At 42.0% G+C, this 21,654-nt stretch overlaps 1 protein-coding gene across 1 annotated transcript in view; it reads right to left on the reverse strand.

Annotated features, from left to right (window-relative positions):
* LOC147120556 (low-density lipoprotein receptor-related protein 1-like) overlaps positions 1-21,654 on the reverse strand; it is a 2,135,446-nt gene that overhangs the window by 390,083 nt on the left and 1,723,709 nt on the right. The window contains exons 43-46 of the mRNA XM_085986655.1: positions 14,402-14,606; positions 9,032-9,224; positions 7,495-7,620; positions 6,198-6,326 (exon numbers count right to left, since the gene is read on the reverse strand). Of these exons, the coding sequence (XP_085842781.1) occupies positions 6,198-6,326; positions 7,495-7,620; positions 9,032-9,224; positions 14,402-14,606 (653 nt within the window). The remainder of the gene's footprint in view (positions 1-6,197; positions 6,327-7,494; positions 7,621-9,031; positions 9,225-14,401; positions 14,607-21,654) is intronic.

Here is a 21,654-nt window from a genome sequence, read left to right on the forward strand (position 1 = left end):
TTATTATTTCAGCAATTGGCTGCAGTTACCTGCACTGTGATCTGAGATAGTTGTTCAATTGAATAGATGACATGCATGAAATAATTATATATATCTCAATACAATGTCTCGTATCTGTGCAAAATGTGTAACAATAAACAGTATTGAGCAAAATATAAAATAACAACAGAAAATGCTGGAAACAGCAGGTCAGGCAGCATCGCAGAGAGAGAAACAGAGTTAACGTTTCAGGTCGATGACCCTATGATGACCCCTCATCTGCTGGTGCAGATCCTCCTGACAGTTTGAGGTACCTTCAGCCAAGCGCTGAAGAAGATCTCCAATGAATGACATGATTTTCTACTGCTTGACAACAAATTGTGCATTTTCCTCCTTGGATGCCTATTGTTCAGTGGCTGCAGATGGTAACAACTCCTCACCAACAGCTTCCTCACACCTCAGTGCCTTTTCAGTGTCCTCAGAAATTGTTATTCCCTCTGGAATGGATGAAGTGAAGTGGGAAGACGATGTTGACTCATCCATGGAGACAAAAAGGACAAGATACAAATCATTACTTATGAACACATATCCACACGAACTGGCGATACACAGCTGCAGAAACCATTTTGGAAACATGTTACACATGCAGGTGAAGTGCAACTATGGACTGTTGTATAAGGGAAAATTTGTATATGCATTAGAGACTTAAAAGTGTAATACTGGCATGCTATTTAATTATAATTTATGCGCAGTGTTTTTCCAACTATTTATGGTATTTGGAGATTGCATGAAGAGACAAAATGTAATTTACACTTACCATATACTTTAGACTTTGGGTTAGATGTTTTGCCTTCTGGAATGTTTTGAAGAGCTCTGAAATCTTGTCTTCTGGGCACGTTACAATTTTTTTTGGTGGAAATGTGCCTCATTAATGACCTTTTGACCTTTGGGCGTTGAACTACAGTTTGTTTTAATCAGCCTTTTCAAGTCATGAATCTTTTTTGACAATCCTGTGAGGTTAATCAAGGTTGGGAGCCTTTTAAGCTACGGTGCATTTTTGTATGATCTTCCTTTTGGGTGTTTGTAGCATTGCTGATGTTCCAAGAAATATATTTATGTCAGCTAAATAGTTTTACATCAATAAATAATTCTGGCTTGAAAAAATGATGGCCACTGCTGTTTTCTTCTGGAGTCCATTGCACATCTGTACTGCTAACATTGTGTGATGTCAAATTTATAAAGTTAAAGTCTGCTCTCTAGTGTGTTTCTTAAATTGTAAAATGTGTGGCTTCCCTTGGTCGAAAAATGCATCAGGAGACTGGTGGTTTTTCTAATCTATTTGTAAATGAGATTGTCTAGTGTTAATTGTTATCAACAGCTACATTGATGCATCCTGGGAGGTGGTGTGTCAGGAGTTGTTGCATTCCTTCCGTCTCAAAAGTGCTCAGAAGTCTCATATTCTAGAAAATATGCATTTGCTTATTCATTAGAATTTGGTGAGATTTTCTCGTAATATTGCAATTAATCTTCAAGAAATAGTAAAACACTAATCACGTGTCAAAATGATATATATACTTTGATGCTCTTTTTTTCATGCTTGACTACTGAAATAGAAAATGGCATTTTAAAAACCCAAACTGTAACAGTCATATTTATTTAAGTTTGTTAGTATTGATAATATAGGTTATATTGCCTTTGAGGAAATACATTTGAATAGTGGCAACTAACTTCTAATTGGCGTCTTTCTCTAGCTTCTTTCCTATCTGCCCTCATGGCCGCTCTAACCTACTGCTAGCTTGGTCTCATACCCATTAAACTGCTGAGCACTGATGTTAGCTCACATTGGAATGGTTCCTTCTCCTTAGGTACTTAACATAGAAAACATAGAAGATAGGAGCAGGAGTAGGCCATTCGGCCCTTCGAGCCTGCTCCGCCATTCAATGAGATCATGGCTGATCATCCAAATTCAGTACCCTGTCCCTGCCTTCTCCCCATATCCCGTGATCCCTTTAGACTTAAGAAATATATCCAACTCCTTTTTGAATATATTTAATGAACTGGCCTCCACTGCCCTCTGTGGCAGAGAATTCCACAGGTTCACCACTCTCTGGGTGAAGAAATTCCTCCTCATTTCAGTCCTAAATGGCTTACCCCTTATCCTTAGACTATGACCCCTGGTTCTGGACTCCCGGGCCATCATAAACATCCTTCCTGCATCTAGTCTGTCCAGGCCTGACAGAATTTTATAGGTTTCGATGAGATCCCCTCTCAATCTTCTAAACTCCAGTGAGTATAAGCCCAATCGACACAATCTCTCCTCATATGTCATTCCTGCCATCCCAGGTATCAGCCTGGTGAATCTTCGCTGTACTCCTTCCATGGCAAGAACGTCCTTCCTCAGGTAAGGCGACCAAAACTGCACACAATACTCAAGGTGCAGTCTCACCAAGGCCCTGTACAGCTGTAGCAAGACATCCTTGTTCCTGTACTTGAACCCTCTTGCTACGAAGGCCAACATACCATTTGCCTTTTTAACCGCCTGCTGCACCTGCATGCTTACCTTCAGTGACTGGTGCACAAGAACACCCAAGTCTCTTTGCACTTCCCCTTCTCCCAATCTATTGTCATTCAAATAATAATCTGCCTTCCTGTTTTTGCCACCAAAGTGGATAACCTCACATTTATCCACATTATAGTGCATTTGCCATGTTTCTGCCCAATCACCCAATCTGTCCAAATCGTACCGGAGTTTCTCGACATCCTCCTCACAGCTTACCCTCCCACCCAGCTTTGTGTCGTCTGCAAATTTGGAGATATTACATCCAATTCCCTCGTCCAGATCATTAATATATATTGTGAACAGCTGGGGTCCTAGGACCGATCCTTGCGGTACCCCACTAGTCACTGCCTGCCACTCGGAAAATGACCCATTTATTCCAACTCTCTGCCTTCTGTCTGCCAACCAGTTCTCTATCCAAGTCAATACCTTGCCCCCAATCCCATGTGCCTTAATTTTGCACGCTAATCTCTTATGTGGGATCTTATCGAAAGCCTTCGGAAAGTCCAAATACACCACATCCACTGGTTCTCCCTTATCTATTTTACCAGTTACATCCTCAAAAAATTCCAGTAGATTAGTCAAGCATGATTTACCTTTTGTAAATCCATGTTGACTTTGTCCGATCCTGTCACTGCTTACCAAGTGCTCTGCTATTACATCTTTTATAATAGATTCTAGCATTTTCCCCACTACCGATGTCAGGCTTACCGGTCTATAATTCCCCGCTTTTTCTCTACCAACTTTTTTGAATAGTGGGGTAACATTAGCTACCCTCCAATCCATGGGTACTCTTCCAGAGTCTATCGTGTTCTGGAAGATGACCAGCAATGCATCTACTATTTCTAGGGCCACTTCCTTAAGTACCCTGGGATGTAGATTATCAGGCCCTGGGGATTTATCGGCCTTCAGTCCCATCAATTTTCCTAACACCATTTCCCTACAAATACTGATTTCTTTCAGTTCCACCCTTTCATCAGGCCCTATGTTCCCCGGCATCTCTGGGAGGTTATTTGTGTCCTCCTTTGTGAAGACAGAACCAAAGTATGAATTTAGTTGGTCTGCCATTTCTTTGTTTCCCATTATAAATTCCCCTGATTCTGACTGCAAGGGACCGATGCTTGACTTCACCAATCTTTTTCTCTTCACATATCTATAAAAGCTTTTACAGTCAGTTTTTATGTTCCCTGCTAGCTGACTCTCATATTCTATTTTCCCTTTCTTAATTAATCCCTTTGTCCTCCTTTGTTGAATCTTAAACTGCTCCCAATCCTCAGGATTATTGCTTTTTCTGGCCAATTTATATGTCGTCTCCTTGGATCTTATGCTATCCCTAATTTCCATTGTTAGCCACGGTTGAGTCACCTTTTTTGTTTTATTTTTATGCCAAACTGGGATGAACAAATTCTATAGCTCATCCATTCGGTCTTTGCATGTTTGCCATTGCCTATCCACCATCAACCCTTTGAGTGCCATTCCCCAATCAATCCTACCCAACTCGCTCCTCAGACCATCGTAGTTTCCTTTATTTAAACTGGCCCCCTCCCTTTTGTCATCACCCTTCCTCCAAAAACCCACCATTGACCCCTCTGTCCTCGCTAAGCATCTCCCCATCTTCCACTTCCCTTTCCCCTGCAAAGTCCTTGAATGTGTTGGCACCTTTCAAATCTGTGCCCATCTTTCCTGCAACTTCATTTTTGAACCTCTCTAATGAGGCTTCTGCCTCTGCTACAGCACTAAAGCGGCCCTTATCAAAGCCAAAAATGACACTCTTGTGACTGTAACCATGTTGCATCATCCTTCCCTATAATTCTCACCCTCTCTGCAGCCTTTGACATAGTCATCACCATCCTCCAGTTCTCCTCCATTGTCCAGCTCAATACAACTGCCCTCTGAATCCCTTGCGTGAGGCCACCATCAAATTCCACTCCACAGACAAAATCTGGTCTGACACTCCAGTGCAGTACTGAGGAATGCTGCACAATCGGAGGTGCCATTTCAGATGAGATGTTAAACTGAGGCCCTGTCTGCCATCTCAGGTGGATGTAAAAGATCCCATGGCACTATTTCGAAAAGAGCAGGGGACTTCTCCACTGTGTCCTGGCCAATATTTGTCCTTCAACCAACATCACTAAAAAAGATTATCTGGTCATTATCACATTCCTGTTTGTGGGACCTTGCTGTGCACAAATTGGCTGCTGCATTTCCTCCATTACAACAGTGAATATACTTCAAAAAAGTACTTAATTGGTTGTAAAGTGCATTGGAATGTCCTGAGGTTGTGAGAGGTGCTGTATAAATGCAAGTGGTAAACAAAAATGTTGATTTGTTGAAACTGTAGCCTTCCCATTTTGGTAGAAACTATGAACATTTTCTGCCAGACAGTTGTATTATGCGCCTTAACATACAAAATACACCTGCACACTGACTAAACTCACTCTTGTTTGATCTTGGCTCGTAATTTGCAGTCAGTGGTGAAGCGTAGGCATTAGCCCCGAAGTAAGCTTCCCACAAAGATCTCGCGTTCTCTGTGCCGAGAAGTTCAGCTTTTCTGGTCTTCAGTTGAAATTAGTGTAAGTTAATGGGGAATCCCTAACACGAGCAGCTGTGACAGCAACAAGCTGTCCAAGCAGCCAATCACAATGCAGAATTCCTGCAGAACGGGAACCAGGAAGTGAATAAAAATGATATAGCGAGCACAACAAAGATTAGTGCTCTCACATGGGAGAAAAGTAAACTTGAAATAAAGATGAAAAAACTTTTTTTTAAATAGAAATTTTTTTTTTTTTAAGTTTCTTAAAAATGTAAATTTTTATTAAAATGGATAAATTTGATACTCTACAAAATTAAAATGAGTTTTTATGGGCCAGAACATTTATTTAGCAGTCAATACATTGTTAAAACCCCAGTTACACCTAATCCAAAAGCGTCTAACTTTTAATGGGGTATTGAACAGCGATATTACCGCGGAAAAACCACAATTTATATCATGTTCACTGATTGCAGCTATGGGGAGTGGGGAGTGGGAGGGTGGTGGGGTTGGGGGTCTACAGTGCATCCAGTGTCGGAGCAGTGAATGACTGACCGCAATTTGTGGATTTCTGCATTCGGATGAGCATGCGCTAAATCCTGAAGTTGCAGTCAGTTTCAAAGGGGTAATAACAGTGAACACTGCTCATTCGCTGTTATTACCCATCGAAAATTCCAGGCCAATATTAATGTTATAATCTAATGATTACATATCATCTATAATGAAAATAAAAGGAGCATTCACATATTTATTTTGTTTTTTAACCAAGTTGTTAGCCGATGTTTCACCTTCATTATATATATCATTCAGAATTTGTATCTCCAATGTAATGTAGTCTCCCAGGTTATAGTACAAAGGAATTGGCCCTTATCAGAGCTGCTAGATTAGATAAATGGCATCAGAGACTAGCATTGAAAGCATTCAGTACATGGGGTCAAGCCAAGTGAGGGATGGTTTTATGATTTGCAAATGTGTCACAGATTGCAAAAAAAGTCACTTCTGAAAATCCAGCCCCAAGTGATTATTCATCTCGGTTACTGATGGAATTTTGAGAGTAATGATGCTGGGTGAAAAAGCTAATGCATACTTTCACTTTCACACACCTCCTACCTAATAGAACAGATTACTTACCACAGTATGATTGCTTTTCATCTGATTTATCTTTGCAGTGAACAATTCCATCGCATGCCAAATGGTATCCAATGCAATCTCCGTTTCCACATTCAAATTCAATGTGAATATTGCAAGATGAGTTTTTGGCTGAAACAAATGGCAACATATTGCATGGAAGAGCAAATTATTTAGATACAGAATCAATGGTTACTTATACTTAATATTGTAATGTTTAATCCTACTGTTTCCTCACACTGTGGACACCTCTGCAGACCTAGTAAATAGCTAACCACATATGAGCGGTCCAGGACTGGATCAGATAGTTTCCATCTCTTCCCTTGCTTTCTTCCCTAGACAACCTTGTTGAGATTGGCAAATTTACCCCCTAAAAAACCTTAAGTCAAGATTGTAATTCAAACTTGGATCACAAATGAGGTTCGACATGTAACGCTGGATCAACTTCTCTTTCTGCAGAACAGTGAATTCAAGAATGCAACATAAGTGACAACATAAGGGAACATATGAGCCTAGAAACAACTACGCGTGATATTAGCTTTGAAGGCTCAATACATTTGTCTGAAATTATTGGCTATTTCTACAAAGGTGTTCACCCATTTAAAATAGAACGGGTTAATGTTAAAATAGCACACAAGGTCATTTCATGTGAACGCATTAAGCGTTTACATGCTGCTATCACAGAGTAGGGCAACTTTACTGATCCTGCACTCTCAGTGGGGGGCCATACTCGAAGAGAGAGCAGGTCAGGGTATCAGGGCTATGGTGTTACAACTGTAGCTCTGATCTCTGCTCCCTTGGAGTGCAGATCACTGCTGGAAGCATGCGATCAGTGAATTTGCCTCAGTGCAATGCTATGGTAAGTACTCTCGTATGTTTTTGCAGCCCCAGGGAGGTGACACCTGGTGACCTTCCACCTCATAGAATGTATTAAGCCTTTGTACACTAATATTGCACAGAATAATATCCAGGCTACTGTTATTAATAGTACAGTACTGAACGTATATATTAAAAACATTTGGCCTTTTGAGGTTACTGAGATAGGCAGTGTGAAAGAGCTAAATTAGCAGTTGAAGTGAAAACACCTTGGGGCTAATAATGACACCTTTACTGAAATTAAGCCAACATCCTCATACCTTTACATCTGATAATATCATCAGCATTTGATGCTCCAACAAAATCAACAGAACCAAAAATATGTAAAAGGATCTCAAAATTATTCAGAACTCATTGCAATTGTTTTTTTTAATGGAGTGTTGATAGCCACAGAAGCTCCATGGGGGAAAAAAAATCAACTCACCAACACATCTGTTGTCATCTAATAGTATTCGCTCGCCCCTACAAGAACAATTTACTTGGCCATCAGCAGTCAACAGGCAAAGGTCATGACAACCTCCATTCATTATCCTGCATGAAGACATTTCACCTAGTTTAAAAGAAACAATTTTCTGTCACAACTGAAATATGTCTTTACTAATAAGCAAAACAAGTCTCTACTAAAGTCACTCCTTGTTGTTAAAAAAAAGCCATTGTAAAGTCACAAGAAGCTCCAGATTCTGCTGATCATTTTTATATCCAAGAGAATTATTCAAAAGACCTTTAGGATTCTGCTAATATTTTTTTTTTAAATGAGTTTTGAAGTTTCCAAGTGCCCTGATAAAATGCTGGAAACATTTTAAACTTGGTTTTAAGCAGACTGTAGTTATATGTAAGTGGGTGTGAAGCTCACCAGTACGAAGCAAACTCTTGGATCTGGACTTAAATCTCTTCCCTAAATGCAATTCAGGTGACTTTGCACGCAAATTATACTAACGGTTTGCTCAAACTACTTTGTACAGATACAAACCATTCTATGCTAAAATTTATATTGGTATTGAGATTTTGACATCAGCCAACAAGTGGTCGGTTTTCGAGTTTTTTTCTGCTTAAGTATCTTTTGGGGCTCTCTTTGTGCCATATGCAATGCTCCATTCAATTATTTTGAATTTATAAAATCAAAACTTTGATTTTAAGTAATAGCAGTCATATGTTTCAGCCTGCAAGGAGCAGTGGCTCAAATAAGGGGCAAATGGACAAAATCATGGCTCCATGGGTATTTAGATAACTTTATGCTTTCATTTCCTATATGTGTTTTAAGAAGTTAGCTACACTGTTATGGCTTCCACAAATCTAAAACAAATTAAATGAGCTTCAGGCGGCAATGTGCTTGATTTTGTTTTTCAAAGTTCTCAATCAGATGAATTAACATTATTTGGATGGTTCTTGTTTTAAATTACATGCTGTAAAAATAATATACTGTTAATATCTCTGAGAAATATATGCAAGAAATAAGCATACACCAGATTGTCTTTAGCACAGATATCTGAACTCAAAAAGTCGCAAATGTTGCAACAGTTGCATGAAAAGCTTAACGTTCTGGAGTGCTGCTCTGAAGTTCGAACAGAATTGAAATCAACTTGCAAAATCAGGGCACCTTGATTAAATCTGGACAAGTTAGACATGTGATACCACTCCACTCTGGCATTATTTGCAGTACATTCTTAACACCAACATTGAGGAAACTCGAGCAGCTCCTCAACATTGCTGCTTCCAAGGACTCAAAGGTACTAATAAGAAGCAGTATTGTCGGAAAAGCTCACTTAGTGGCAGCAGCAGACCAGGAACTCTCTTACTGCTGGCTCAGAGCAATTACTGGAAGTTTTGAACATCACAGTTGTTATCCAATATGATGCTTTTATCACAATGAAACACTTAAAAACAGTATTCTGTAATATATCAACATGTCCAATAACCAACTAGGAAAAATGAAACATGTCATCAAACTGAGTGCAACTTACAGTTGTTGGCATCGTTTGCTACAACCATAATTCCCATAGGTTGGTGTGCTGTATCTGAACGTAGCACTTTAACATCTCCTCCTGTGTACTTATCACAGCGCATTACAGATCTCTGCATCCAGTCTGTCCAGAAGATGTAATCACCATAAATAGCTAAACCGAAGAAAGTGCCTGGTCCAGATTTCAGAACCACCTGTGCCATTGCAAGCACAAGAGGGAGAAAAAAATTAAAAGATGTTTCTTGGCCAAAGATGAGTTATGATAATGAAAATTGTTATAGATAATTGTCGAGAACCCGTCGCAACACACCTGTCCCAATGTCGGGTCTGTCAGCGCTGAGCAGGCCCGACAGGCAGTGGCGGATGACCCAATTAAACTAATTATAATATACTTACCAGACTCTTAACAGGCTTTTTTACCTTACTTTTTAACTTTTACTTCATGGCCACAGGAACCACGCTGTTTGGTGACCACGTCTGTCAACCTGAGGTGGGAGTTCAGTGGCCATTGCTGCAACTGATTACTTGACAGCTTCAAATGTACAGTAAAAGCTCTCAGCTGACAGATCATCACTTTCCTCAGCCACAAGCTGTTTCTCAGTTCATTTCCAGCACAGATTCTGCAGGCTATCCACTTTCCACTGTCGATCCAGTCTCATCTCATTGAAAGAACTCTCTCACCATTGACAGATTGCTTCTGTCATCTCTACTTCACCTGCCAACATTGAGGGAACTAGAGCAACATGGGTGCCCTTTATACTGGCTCATCTTGGTCATCAGAATCCGACCACTATCAGCCCCAACAGCAGCAGCACCAACCACAGCTCCAACCTTCTCCGCAATCACCTGATGATGCACAGGACAGAGGGCATCAGCACCCGAGCACATTGTTGCCCAGGAGGCCAGGGATGGCCTCACCATGGCAAGATTTACTTCACTTGAAGCTGTACACCCTGGCTGCCACATGATGTGCCACGTTGGCACCACACCACACAGCATCTCTAGAATGTCTAAGCCATTCCTTTTGCACTCATCACCACTGGGGGGGAGGGGGGGGCGGGGGTACCATTATGTCTCACCATTCACTGCAACTTACTAAGCCACTTCCAAAGGTGCACACAAATCTGTCCAAGAACGCAAAGTGTTGAAAACAGAAACTTTACATGAACATTGGATAAAACACCCAAATTGTGTGTTGTTAGTTGGTATGATTGCACTAGGATGAGGGTGAGTGTGAGGGGTGGCTAGTGAGATGGGGATGTGATAATGTTGATAAAGCGAGAGGGGTGGGTGGAGGTGCAAGGTAATTTGGTGTGAGTAAGGATGTGCAGGAGTAGGGGAGGGAAGGCAGAGTGATGGGGATGTGATGAGAGGCCCAGGAAGATGAATGTTTCATGATCTAATGAGATCATTGAAAGGTTTGCGCCACTGCAGCCTGGTCCTCTTGACGACATCCCTGCTTGTGACCTCCTGTGCAATTTGCAGCCAGGCTGTTTTGGTTTCCTGGGGAGGTCTCTTTCGCGCATGGGAAGGGAAAAGGACCTCCCTGTGTGCTCTGACTCCCTCCATAAGAATATGGAGGGAGTCATGGGAGAACCTGGGTGCAGCCCTGCACCTCTGTGCAGTGATTGTCAGTATTTGCAGCACTTCAATGTTGTAGAACACTGACAGTACAAATGTCAAAAGAAATGTGGCCACGGTCCCTTTAAGGAAACTGGCTGATGATGCGTCATGAATGACATCACCAGACCCGCTTCCTCTAATTGGACCGGGAAATGTGCTGGGTGGCCTTAACAAGCCCTAGCAACGTAAATTCATTTTAGGCAGCAGGAGGGAGCCAGCAGCAGGGTCATGACCCGCCACTAACATCGCCCGCACCGGACCCACCGAGGTGAGCAAGATCCTGGCCATATACTCTATTTTGATTATTTCTCAATACTTTACATGGAATTACATTAGAATTTACAGCACAGAAACAGGCCATTCGGCCCAACTGGTCCATACTTGTGTTTATGCTCCACACAAGCCTCCTCCCATTCCTCTTTATCACATTTATTACAACCCAATTGATATTTTAGCATATGGTAGGAGGACCAGCTATGGTTGCACAGAAGTAATTCTCACTGGGGCACACTAGTCTCACTGAGGTATGATGCTATCTGACTCGATGATAACATTGGTAATTGACCATTTTCTGCTTAATTGTACTCTAAATGATTATTGAATGACTTATGATTGCTATAAACAAATAGTTTTAATAATAGAAATTCTACTTTTTTATTTCTTAGAATTTTCTATTGCTATTTGTTCTGAAGCCTAATTTATCATTTAGCAATCTGTAGTGTGTAATGATCAAAATGCCTAAACTGCTCTCATTAGCCATTCATTCTAAGACCTTAAGATGAACTTGAAATGGCAAATTTTAATGAGTTGGTGGTTATAGAAAGAGTCATGTCAAGAAAATAAGTTCAATTACTCTTTGTGCACTAAACAATGATTAATGAATTTCAGAGCAGTTATTAGCAATGATTAATCTGTTTTAATCACTACAAATTATACCCTTAATCAATGCTGAACTGCAATTTACAATGACTCTTAATGGGTTGAAGCAATATAGACTTTACAATACTAAAGATAACATAGAAATGTGAAAAAGGGTCAGCTTCGGGTATAAAATGGTCCAAGCCATAGAGATTTAGTGAACTGCCAACATGGGATGGCAAAATTAAGAATGATGTAGTCTACTGACTAGTGGAAGGTCATAGGTGACAGCGAAAAAAGGAAACTAGTAATGTAAAAAGGCCAAGTGGAGATACTTTTTTGCTTTAAGTGTCTTGTTATGCTGAAAGTGTGAAGCATAGCGAACAGTGGCCTGAAATGTCAAATAATGGAAAAAAATGAAGTGAAAGGACTGGAAAGAACACCTGGGAAGTTCAATGTCACCTTCTGTATAGTGTTCAACAAAAAGGAAAGTGCTTCCTAGTACTACAACAAATGGATTTTGTTCACCCTTAATTTCACTTTTATGGTGTTCATTAGGCCATAGCACAGCAATCTAAGGATTGCAATTCATGCTATCAAATGATTCAGCAGCATCTCCTTTCCCTGTGGCCTCTTCCATCGAGAAAGACAAGAACTGCAATTTCAGGAGAGCAGTATCACCTCGAAGTTCCCCTCCAACTCACACACCATCCTGATTTAAAAATAATACACTGTCCCTTCACTGTTGCTGGATCAATATCCTGCAATTCCCTACTAAGCACTATTGTGGAACACCATCATTGCAAGGGCAGCAGCAGTTCAAGGAGAAGTCACATCACCACCTGCTCAGGGCAACTAAAGATGCTCAATAAATGCAGCCTTGCCAGCACCAGCCACATTCACAGAATCACAGAATCCCCACAGTGCAGATAGAGGCCATTTCGGCCCATCGAGCCTGCACTGAGAACAAAATCAGAATGAACCTTCAATCTTAACCACACTTGTATAAACCTTTTTGAAATGAGGAGATGGCTGAGTTTCTCTTGTCTAGAATGAGATAATTATATGCATTCTTAAAACCAGTCTTGTACTTTACTAGGTTACGGAAAAAAAATCCACTGTATGGTTCCAAATTCTCCATATGTCAAACACTGAATGGTGCCAACGTGGAAAAAGAATCTATTTGTGCCTAATTGTAATTGTGATATATATCATGATCTCACATAGCTATATAATGCCATTATCTAGATAATTCAACAGGAAATTATGGTATGACTAGACTTCAGAGCAGATTACCTATAAATACGGTATGCACAATTAGTACTCAATAAATAACTTGGCTTCCCATCACATTCAGTTACTGTCAGTACTCACTTAACAGGACTCACGTAACAGGACTCACTGTTTGGTCTGTTTTATTTTACTTCTGTTTGTTTGTCAAAAGCCAAAATATATCTTCCAGTACAGGGTAATGGAAAAGCAAATGGTTGTGTAGAATGTTGGTTGCAAATATCATGAAATATTCAACATGAGCAAAAAACATTTGTCTTAACAGAAAGGTAATGTGGTGTGACTAACTGGAGTGGTTTTAGATAAATATATTTTCCAAATGCTATTCACTCACAGTGTTATTTTACACAGAATTATACAGAAGATATAACACAGAAAATTATTGTTCTGCCCAAACAGTCTGTTTAGTGTTTATCCTCCACACAAGCAGTAGTCCTGCTCCCATGTGCCCACCCTGTTCCCATATCTCTTTTTCTCTTTTCCTTCAACCACTTATCATCCCTTTTCTTAAAATGTTGACATGGTCTCTGCTTCAGCCATTAATTCCAGTAGTACACTCCAGAGCCTCACAACCCTCTGTGTAAGAAATGTTTCTCTTGCTCTCTGTCCTAAGTCATTTACGTTTAATCTTATATGTATGCTAACCCCTCAATCACTAGAAACAATCTGTTTCTATCTACTCTGTCCCATCCCTTCATAATTTTAAACACCTCTATTCTATACGCTCCTCTATTCTAATGAAAATAGCAAATATTGAATATATTTGCATAATTCATCACCACCCAAGCACTCGTCTGTTTGACCCATTGGTTGCACTCTCATCTCTGAAGCCTTAAGTTTAACCTGGAGCGGGATTCGGGCAGGCAGGGGGCAAGGCGAGCGCCAAACTCCACCGACCCTGGCAGCGCGAGTCTTGTGCGGTTTTAACTCCTGGGCCTCGTCTGCATGCCGCCTGTCAGCCTTCTGCCCAAAAGGAAGCAGCAACTGGCCGGCCGGTGGGAGCGGAAGTCCAGGTGGCAGGAGGCTCACTGGCAAGAAGGTAAGTCGCGGGGAGCGGGTATTTGGGAGGGTCTTATGGAAAGGAAGAGTGGAGCGTGGCAGGGGAGGCCTAAACTTTCCTTATCAGGCCCCGATACATACTCCTGCTCCTCTTGGCTCCACAAGGAAAGTAAAAAAACATAGCTTAGACGGTCTCTTTTGGCTTCGGATCTTCTTTCTACTCTCTTTTCCTGACGGGGAAGCCACAATGGCTTTCCACAATCAGGGCACAGTTAAAATTGCAGTCGGAGACACTGCCGGCTTCAGATGGGTGTCCTTGCTGCCTGCTCAGAAGAGCAAGTGAAGATGGTGAATCCAAGAGGAATGTCGGTGGGTAAGTCACCCGGCTGGTATTAACTGCCTGCCTGCCTGGTTTCCGCCAAAAAGCAAACTGGTCATTCATTTCATTTCCTAGTTGCATGTGCAAATTGGCTGCAGCATTAGCCTACATAACAAGCAGTAACAACACTTCAAAACTAATTGATTGAGATGTCCTATGAATCGGATAAGGTGCGACCTAATTACAAGTTCTTTGTTTCTAAACATAAAATTATCGACTTACATATCTGTGTGTTCCATCATATTCACACCTTTCAATTCTTCCTACAGAGCCATCAGAGAAATACAGTTTCTCCGCTTTATGATCAATCGTAAGTCCATTTGGGGTGAAAATGTCAGTGCTAACAATGATCTGAACATTTCCTCCAGCCAAGGTTGCTTTCATTATACTTGGCTGCTGTTCATTCCAGTTTGTCCAGAACATTAAGCTGCATAAGGTAGAAAAAAAAGCATGTCAAATCTTGTGAAAGAATTTTATAATTTGTAAATAATACCTTGAATCTACTACAGGATGTTTTTGAAAGATATTATTGGAAAGTATGGGGTATGTTTAGCGTTCCTTTGTTTTGAGTGGGGAACCTTGCTTGAGGGGAGCTTGTGTTTGAGGTAGGGCTACAACACTCTTTAAAAAAATTCTACAACCCACCATCCATTGAGCAAGGCTCCCTTGCTGAGGGCTCAGGATAAATGCAATAAATCCATAAATATGTATTAAAAAAACGTGTTCCACACTTGGCGAAGACATAACAATGGGAGAATTATAAAGGCTTTCCGCTTGCAAGGTACAGTTTCATTTTTCACATTTCATCGTTCAGTATTGTGATTACACATCACGCACTTTATGTAACATAACCCACAAATAAAATTAATTATTTAAATGACAATTTAATGATAGATTTTTGATACCAAATATATACAGTTTACCCCTATTAGTTCAAAGTTGTTCCTTGAAAAAAAAATCGAAGTGTCCAGTAATTTGAATTAAGCAGGAGCCATTTTTGCATAATTTCAATTCAAATTAACAGATAATTCAAATTAAACAATGTTCAATTAAGAGCAGACTGCATAACAGAACATACCAGGAGTGTTATACTTTTGTCAATCAGACTTTATTATTTTCCAATTAAAGTGTTTTCCCGATTAGTTGACAAGATTAAAGTGTCATAATGCTGTAAAACACATCAAGTGAAACAGATCTATATAAAATAATTCAAGCACTACAGTGACAAGAGTTAACAGCAGAAATGGGAAAAGAACAAATTTAGACAGCAATCCCGCTCTTGCCTCTGAGCCGGAAGGTCATGAATTCAAGCCTCATTCTAGAGACTTTATCACAATAATCTAAGCTGACACTGAGGAACCACTGCACTGCTGGAGCAGTCTTCTTTTAGATGTGATATTAAGCTGAAGCCCCACTTCACCGCACATATGGACGTAAATGACCCCATGACACTATTTGAAGAAGAGCAGGGGAGTTCTCCCAATGTTCTGGCCAATACTTACCGCTCAACCAACATCACTGAGACAGATTATCTTGTCAGTTATCTTATTGTTGTTTGTGAGACCTTGCTGTATGCAAATTGGCTGTTGTGTTTGCTTATATTACAGGAGTGACTACAGTTCGAAAGTTCTTCATTATCTGTGAAGCACTTGGGAGGTCCGTAGGTCATGAAAGATGTTATATAAATGCAAGCTTTTCTTTTTATCTAACGTTGGGACCCATCTACCAAATTTAATACGTGCTAGATAGTAGCCTCGAAATTACCCACTGTGGAAAAGAAAACTGGGCGGAGTGTAAAACGAGCTGCTGATTCGCTATCACTCGTTTTGCGGAAGATGAATGTCACCCCCACCAAGTTCAGGCTTGTTCTCTGAAAGCTATATATTTTTAAAAATTAAACCGTTGCTTTTTAATCCAATAATTTTGTGTGTTCCACCTAGTTGTTGGAATCATGCAAGGGACAACCAAATCTTGGAATTTTGCCGCTGCAACATTATATTGATTCTTTAAAAAGTAACTCATGAGGTCTCTTTTGATTAAATGGTAGGGGGAGAAGACATCGACAGCATGCTCGGAATGTATATGCACATATGGTTTAGTTTTGGAAATGCACCTCTTTTTCCAACACCAGGAGACTCATGATATGAATTTTTGGGTTCAAGCTTTGGCTCTGCCTTATATCTTATGGCTTATCCTTACACTGGCATACAGGCATTGTTAATGTTTCTGCTGGGGATTAGTAAAGTGTAACTATGAAAGGAAGGATGACAGAGTAGGAAGTGAAACACCGTACATATATTTTTATCCACTGTCGTTATGAAGTGAAATCTGGCACAGCATAAAAAGAGAGCTTTTCCGACACTGCTTCATTAAAGCAGGTCAATCAAATTTTCAGAGCAACATATAAAAGTAACACTTCCATTTCCCATAGTTTCTATCGTTATGGTTTTTATGTGTGATACTGTAAATTACTGCTAAATTCAAGCACAGATTGTGTACTGTAGACTCACTGTCCACAAGGAATTGATTTAATTTAAGACCTAGCCATCAGAGAGAGGAAACAACTCTACCCCATCTGTCTGGGCTAGATTCAAAACAAGATAACTAAGCTGCAAACAATGTTTGAACTTTGAATCGCATCATCCCCAGAGAATGAAATCATTTAACCAATTTCCAATGAAGTAGTGATTTTGCACAGCATTCATATTCCAAAACAATAAAATAACTAATGAATTTACCTCTGTTGAGGACTGAAAACAATTAGAAATGATATAGCAATATGTTACTGTTACTATCACAAAAAACCAATAATTTATGAAAATCACAATTAGGTCTTTTTTCCAAATCCATTTAAGTAAGGGGCTAAGTGAGCGAAACCACTTCGAAAAACAATGAATTAGCTTCAGCATCTGTTCTTCCCTGTGTTTTCTATTAAGTGTTTGAACCCATTTCTCAAATATTAACTGTATTTTTAAAAAATAAACATAGAAACAAAAAAAACCACCATTTCCTTTTGACACAAATATTGTTTCTTTTTCTATTTGTAAGTTCTAAAAGGGGCTGAATTGTTTCGATTTTTTTTAAGACGAGTTAATGGGGGAAAAATTGAGTCATGTCCCCCCCTTTGTGGCACTAACTTCGCCAGGGCGCTACTTTTAGTGCCACGAAAAAATTAGCACCCCCATGGCCTACATTCACTAGTAGCGCCCCAAGAGGGAGGCTGGGCACTACTGGAAGCGCCCCTTCTCCCTCTTGGGGCACTGCGGCACATCGCACTGTGGTACTGCAGGCCTTCCTCCCCTTCTTACAGGGGAGGGGCCTAGCGCAGTGCGATCTGGGGTCCAGCTGGGCCACCAGGGATTGGAGTGCCAGCAAAAGAGCCTGGCACTTAAGAGAAGTGCCGGGCTCATGGAGCGCAGCTGGCACTCCACGGGGGGAGGAGCTGCAGAGGAGGCTGGGGACGGCAGAGGGGGGCAGGTGCTGGCAGGCGACCAGCAACAAAAATGGCCACCCCGCACCTCCCCTATAATTTGCGGTGCACCGGCCGCAGGTCAGCCCCCCTGACCCCGTCGGGCATCGTGTCCGGTGGTAAGTCAGGGGGCACTACCGAAGATCGCGGCCGGGGCTCTGCGCACGGTGATGACATCATCGCCAGCGGTGTAGCGCCGCGGGGCGCTAATGTTTACCGCCGCTGTTAACCTCCCGCTAAATTTCGCGGGAGGCATTGGCGGTGCCGCGCCCAGGCATTAGTTGCTTTGCACCCCATTAGCGCCCTCTTAGGGTGCCAACGGGTGGCGCAAAGCAACTGAATTTTTAGGCCAATATATTTTTACCAACATATTATTTTAAGGTTATGTTTCATATGGTACAACGTCCTGAAATCATACTAGGAAAGAAATAACAATATAGACTGTATTTCATGACCTCAGGCATCCCATAATGCTTCACCTTACTATCACTGTTTGTTTTCTTTAAAAGAAAAGTACTTTCCTGTCAGGCATACAATTAGTTTTTTTCTTCTTGTCCCTTGACCATGAATGCATCCAAGAGGGAAGAGTAGGCAGTAGAGGAAACTCTTTTTTATCCGGCACCGACGGGACCGGCGTGGTGCCGGTTGATCACAAAGTCCGGATTACAGAGAGGTATACTTACCAAGGTATGAGAACCCCGTACACGGCCACAGGTGCAGGAGCCCCGGTTACACGGCACTTGTGCAGGAGTCCCTGTTACACGGCCACAGATCCAGGAGTCCCGGTTACACGGCCACAGATCCAGGAACCTCGGTTACACGGCCACTAATATATTGTAAAATTACCTGAACCTACTCCTGAATTTTGCCGGTTAAGAGAGATTTCCGGATAAAGTGCTGGTTAAAAGAGAGTTTCCTGTATTTCCCAGGCACCACCACTGTTTCGCTTGGCTGGATGCCAGGCAGCCTGTGGCTATCTGACTTTGGAAGAATTTACTGCACTAGAAATCCTTTCCAGTCGGGCTCATTATGGTTGAATCTTTGCTTAGTGATTTTCCAAAGTAGCATAACGGAGACTAGAAATTCATCAGAGTGAAGGAATCAACTCTGTGATCTCTCCAATTGGGATAACATATATATTTTGCATAATGTGCTTTGCCACCAAGCTAACATATTTTAAAAAAGGGGTTTTAATGAGCAGTGTGAGGATGTAGCTTGTTGAAATACCAATATATAATTACAAAGTGGTGGAACACAGGTATGATTCTCCAGTTCTGGATTTTAGCCAGGTCATTTACAGGAACCATGAAATGAAAGCAAGGTGCTTTCTTAAGAGGTGCAATCTCTTGTGTACACCCAGCCACGTGTTCAGGAATATCATTCAAGAGAACTGGGAGCAGGCTAATTGCTTGTCTTCTCATCCAGGAATGGTACATGAGGTTACCTAAACAGCAAAGATTATGGGCTGGATTTTACAAACCTCGGTGGGTCTGTGGTGGGCAATGTCAGTGGCGTGTCCCGATCCCGCTGATGGCTCCATCCCGCTGTGTAGAATGAATTTCCCTTGATTAAGCCCGCCCAGCGCGTTTCCCGGCCAATTCGAGGAAGCGGGTCCGATGACGTCATTTGATGACACATCATCAGCCGGATCCCTTAAAGGGACCATGGCCAACTTTAATTTGACATGTGTGCTCTCAGTGTTCTACAGCATTGAGGTGCTGCAAACACTGACAAGCATTGCACAGACATGCGGGGCTCCACCCAGGTTCTCCCTTCCTTTTCCCTTCCCATGGGTGGAGAAGACCTCCCTAGGGGATCAACACAGCCTGGTTGCACATTGCAGAGGAGAGCACAAGCAGGGATGTAGTCAGGAGGACCTGGGTGTAGTGCTGCAAATGTTTCAATAATCTCAGTAGATCATGAAACATTAGTACAAAGCCACACTCAACCTCATCCTGCTGAGCCTCTCGTCACATCCCCCTCACTCTGCCTTCCATAACCTACTCCTGCACATCCTTACTCACACCAACCTACCTTGCACCTCCACCCATCCCTCTCTCTCTATCTACATTATTACATTCCCATCTCACTAGCCACCCCTCACACTCACCCACATCCTAATGCAATCATACCAACTAACAACACACAAGGGTAGGCACTTGGGTGTTTTATGCAATGTTCATGTAAAGTTTCTGTTAACGTGCTGTCAAACATTGAAATCTTTATTTTCAACACTTTGGGCTGGATTTTGTCAGTGAGGAGCTTTTGGCAGCGGGACTCCCACTTGTCGGGTTTCAGTCCCGCCTCCATCAACTTCTGGCCAACCCACGCTATTTTCCCTTGATTGACCTTGTTAAGCCCACCCAGCGGGCTTAGCAGGCCAATTAAGGGAAAGCTGATTACAGAGAAAGTCAGCGTATGACGTTTCATCTGTCAAAAATTTTTGACAGATGAATTGTTATCATTTGCCAGCTCTGTGAAGCTGAATTCAAGACCTCATCAAACCTCTTTCTTTTGCAAAAATTAGATGGTTGTTGCATTGGAGAATGCAATGGCCATCTGTCATCTCTGCCGCGGAGGTGCGAGACTCTCCGCATACCCACCGATTGAAGCCTACAGGAAGAAACAAAGGTAAGTAAACTTTTACTAACACTTTCCACTTACCTCAGATATTTACCTCTCCACACTTGCACCCATCACTTACCTTCACAGAGCACCTTTGCACCCCTCCGACCCCCTCCGATCCCCTACTCGCTTCAGTGACCCTGGCGGGTTTTGGAGCCTTCAGGAAGCCCGCACTTGTGTGGGCAAAATGGGGATAATCCTCTTATCTGCCTATTAACTAACTGTTAACAGGCAGATAAGTGGCTGTAATCCCTTCCCGCCTCCAAGGAGATGGGACCTGATGTGGGACAACTACTCGCCTCCTGGCAAGATGGCATGGAGGCGGGTTAGGGGCGGGTTGGGCAACCGCCCCCAAATTCTGCTATTTTCCTGGCAGTCCCGCCTCCAAACCCACCTCCCCAAGGCTGGCAAAATCCAGCCTTTTGCGTTCTTGGACAGATTTTTGTGCACCTTTGGAAGTGGCTTAGTGAGTTGCAGTGAATGGTGAGACTTAACGGTACCCCCCACAATGGTATTGAGTGTGAAAGGAATGGCTTGGGCATTATAGTGATGCTTTATGGTGTTAGTGTGGGGTGGTGCCAACCTGATGCATTATGTGGCAGCTGGGGTGTACAGCATCAAATGAAGTAAATCTGGTCATGGTGAGGTGATCCCTGGCCTCCCAGGCAGCAATGTGCTTGGGTGCTGATGCCCTGCCTCCTGTGCAGCATCAGTTGATTGTGGAGAAGATTAGTGTTTTGTTGGCGCTGCTGGTGTGCCTGGTGATGCTGGTGTTGGGGCTGATCGTGGTGGGATTCTGAGGACCAAGGTGAGAGAGTTTCAAGGGTACCCATGCTGATGGAATAGATGGCAGGTGAAGTAGAGATGACAGGAGCGATCTGTCAATGTTGGGAAAGGTAATGAGATCAGACTGGATGGAGTCTTGTGTAAAGACTTGCAGCATTCTGAATCTGTTGTGGAAATGCAGTTTAGAGAAGCTTGTGGTTAAGGGAACATTTCTCAATCAGCTGGGAGCTTTGAGGTGACATTTGAAGCTGTCAACTCATCAGCTGATTCAATGGCCACTGACCTCCCGCCTCAGCTTCACAGATGAGGTTTAGTCACAGCGGGAAACTGGTGGGCAACCTGTCAAATTCAAAAAGCTGGAAAAAAACAGTTAAGTGGCTGTAAACAAGCCACTAATTATTTTAATTGCCTCCCCTGCCGTTGCGTGTTGGGTCTGCTCAGCACTGACAGACCTGACATTTGGTAAAGGCGTGTGGCGGCATGTTAACAGCGAGGTCCTGACCCACTGGGGGAAAAAAAAACACTTTCCCACCTGACCCACCACACCTGCTGAACTCCCACAAAATCCAGCCCTATAATTTTCACATATTGAAAA

The sequence above is a fragment of the Somniosus microcephalus genome, chromosome 4 (genome assembly GCF_052327205.1).
Source record: "Somniosus microcephalus isolate GS21.2 chromosome 4, FLI_Smic_1.0, whole genome shotgun sequence".
Taxonomy (NCBI): Eukaryota; Metazoa; Chordata; class Chondrichthyes; order Squaliformes; family Somniosidae; genus Somniosus; species Somniosus microcephalus.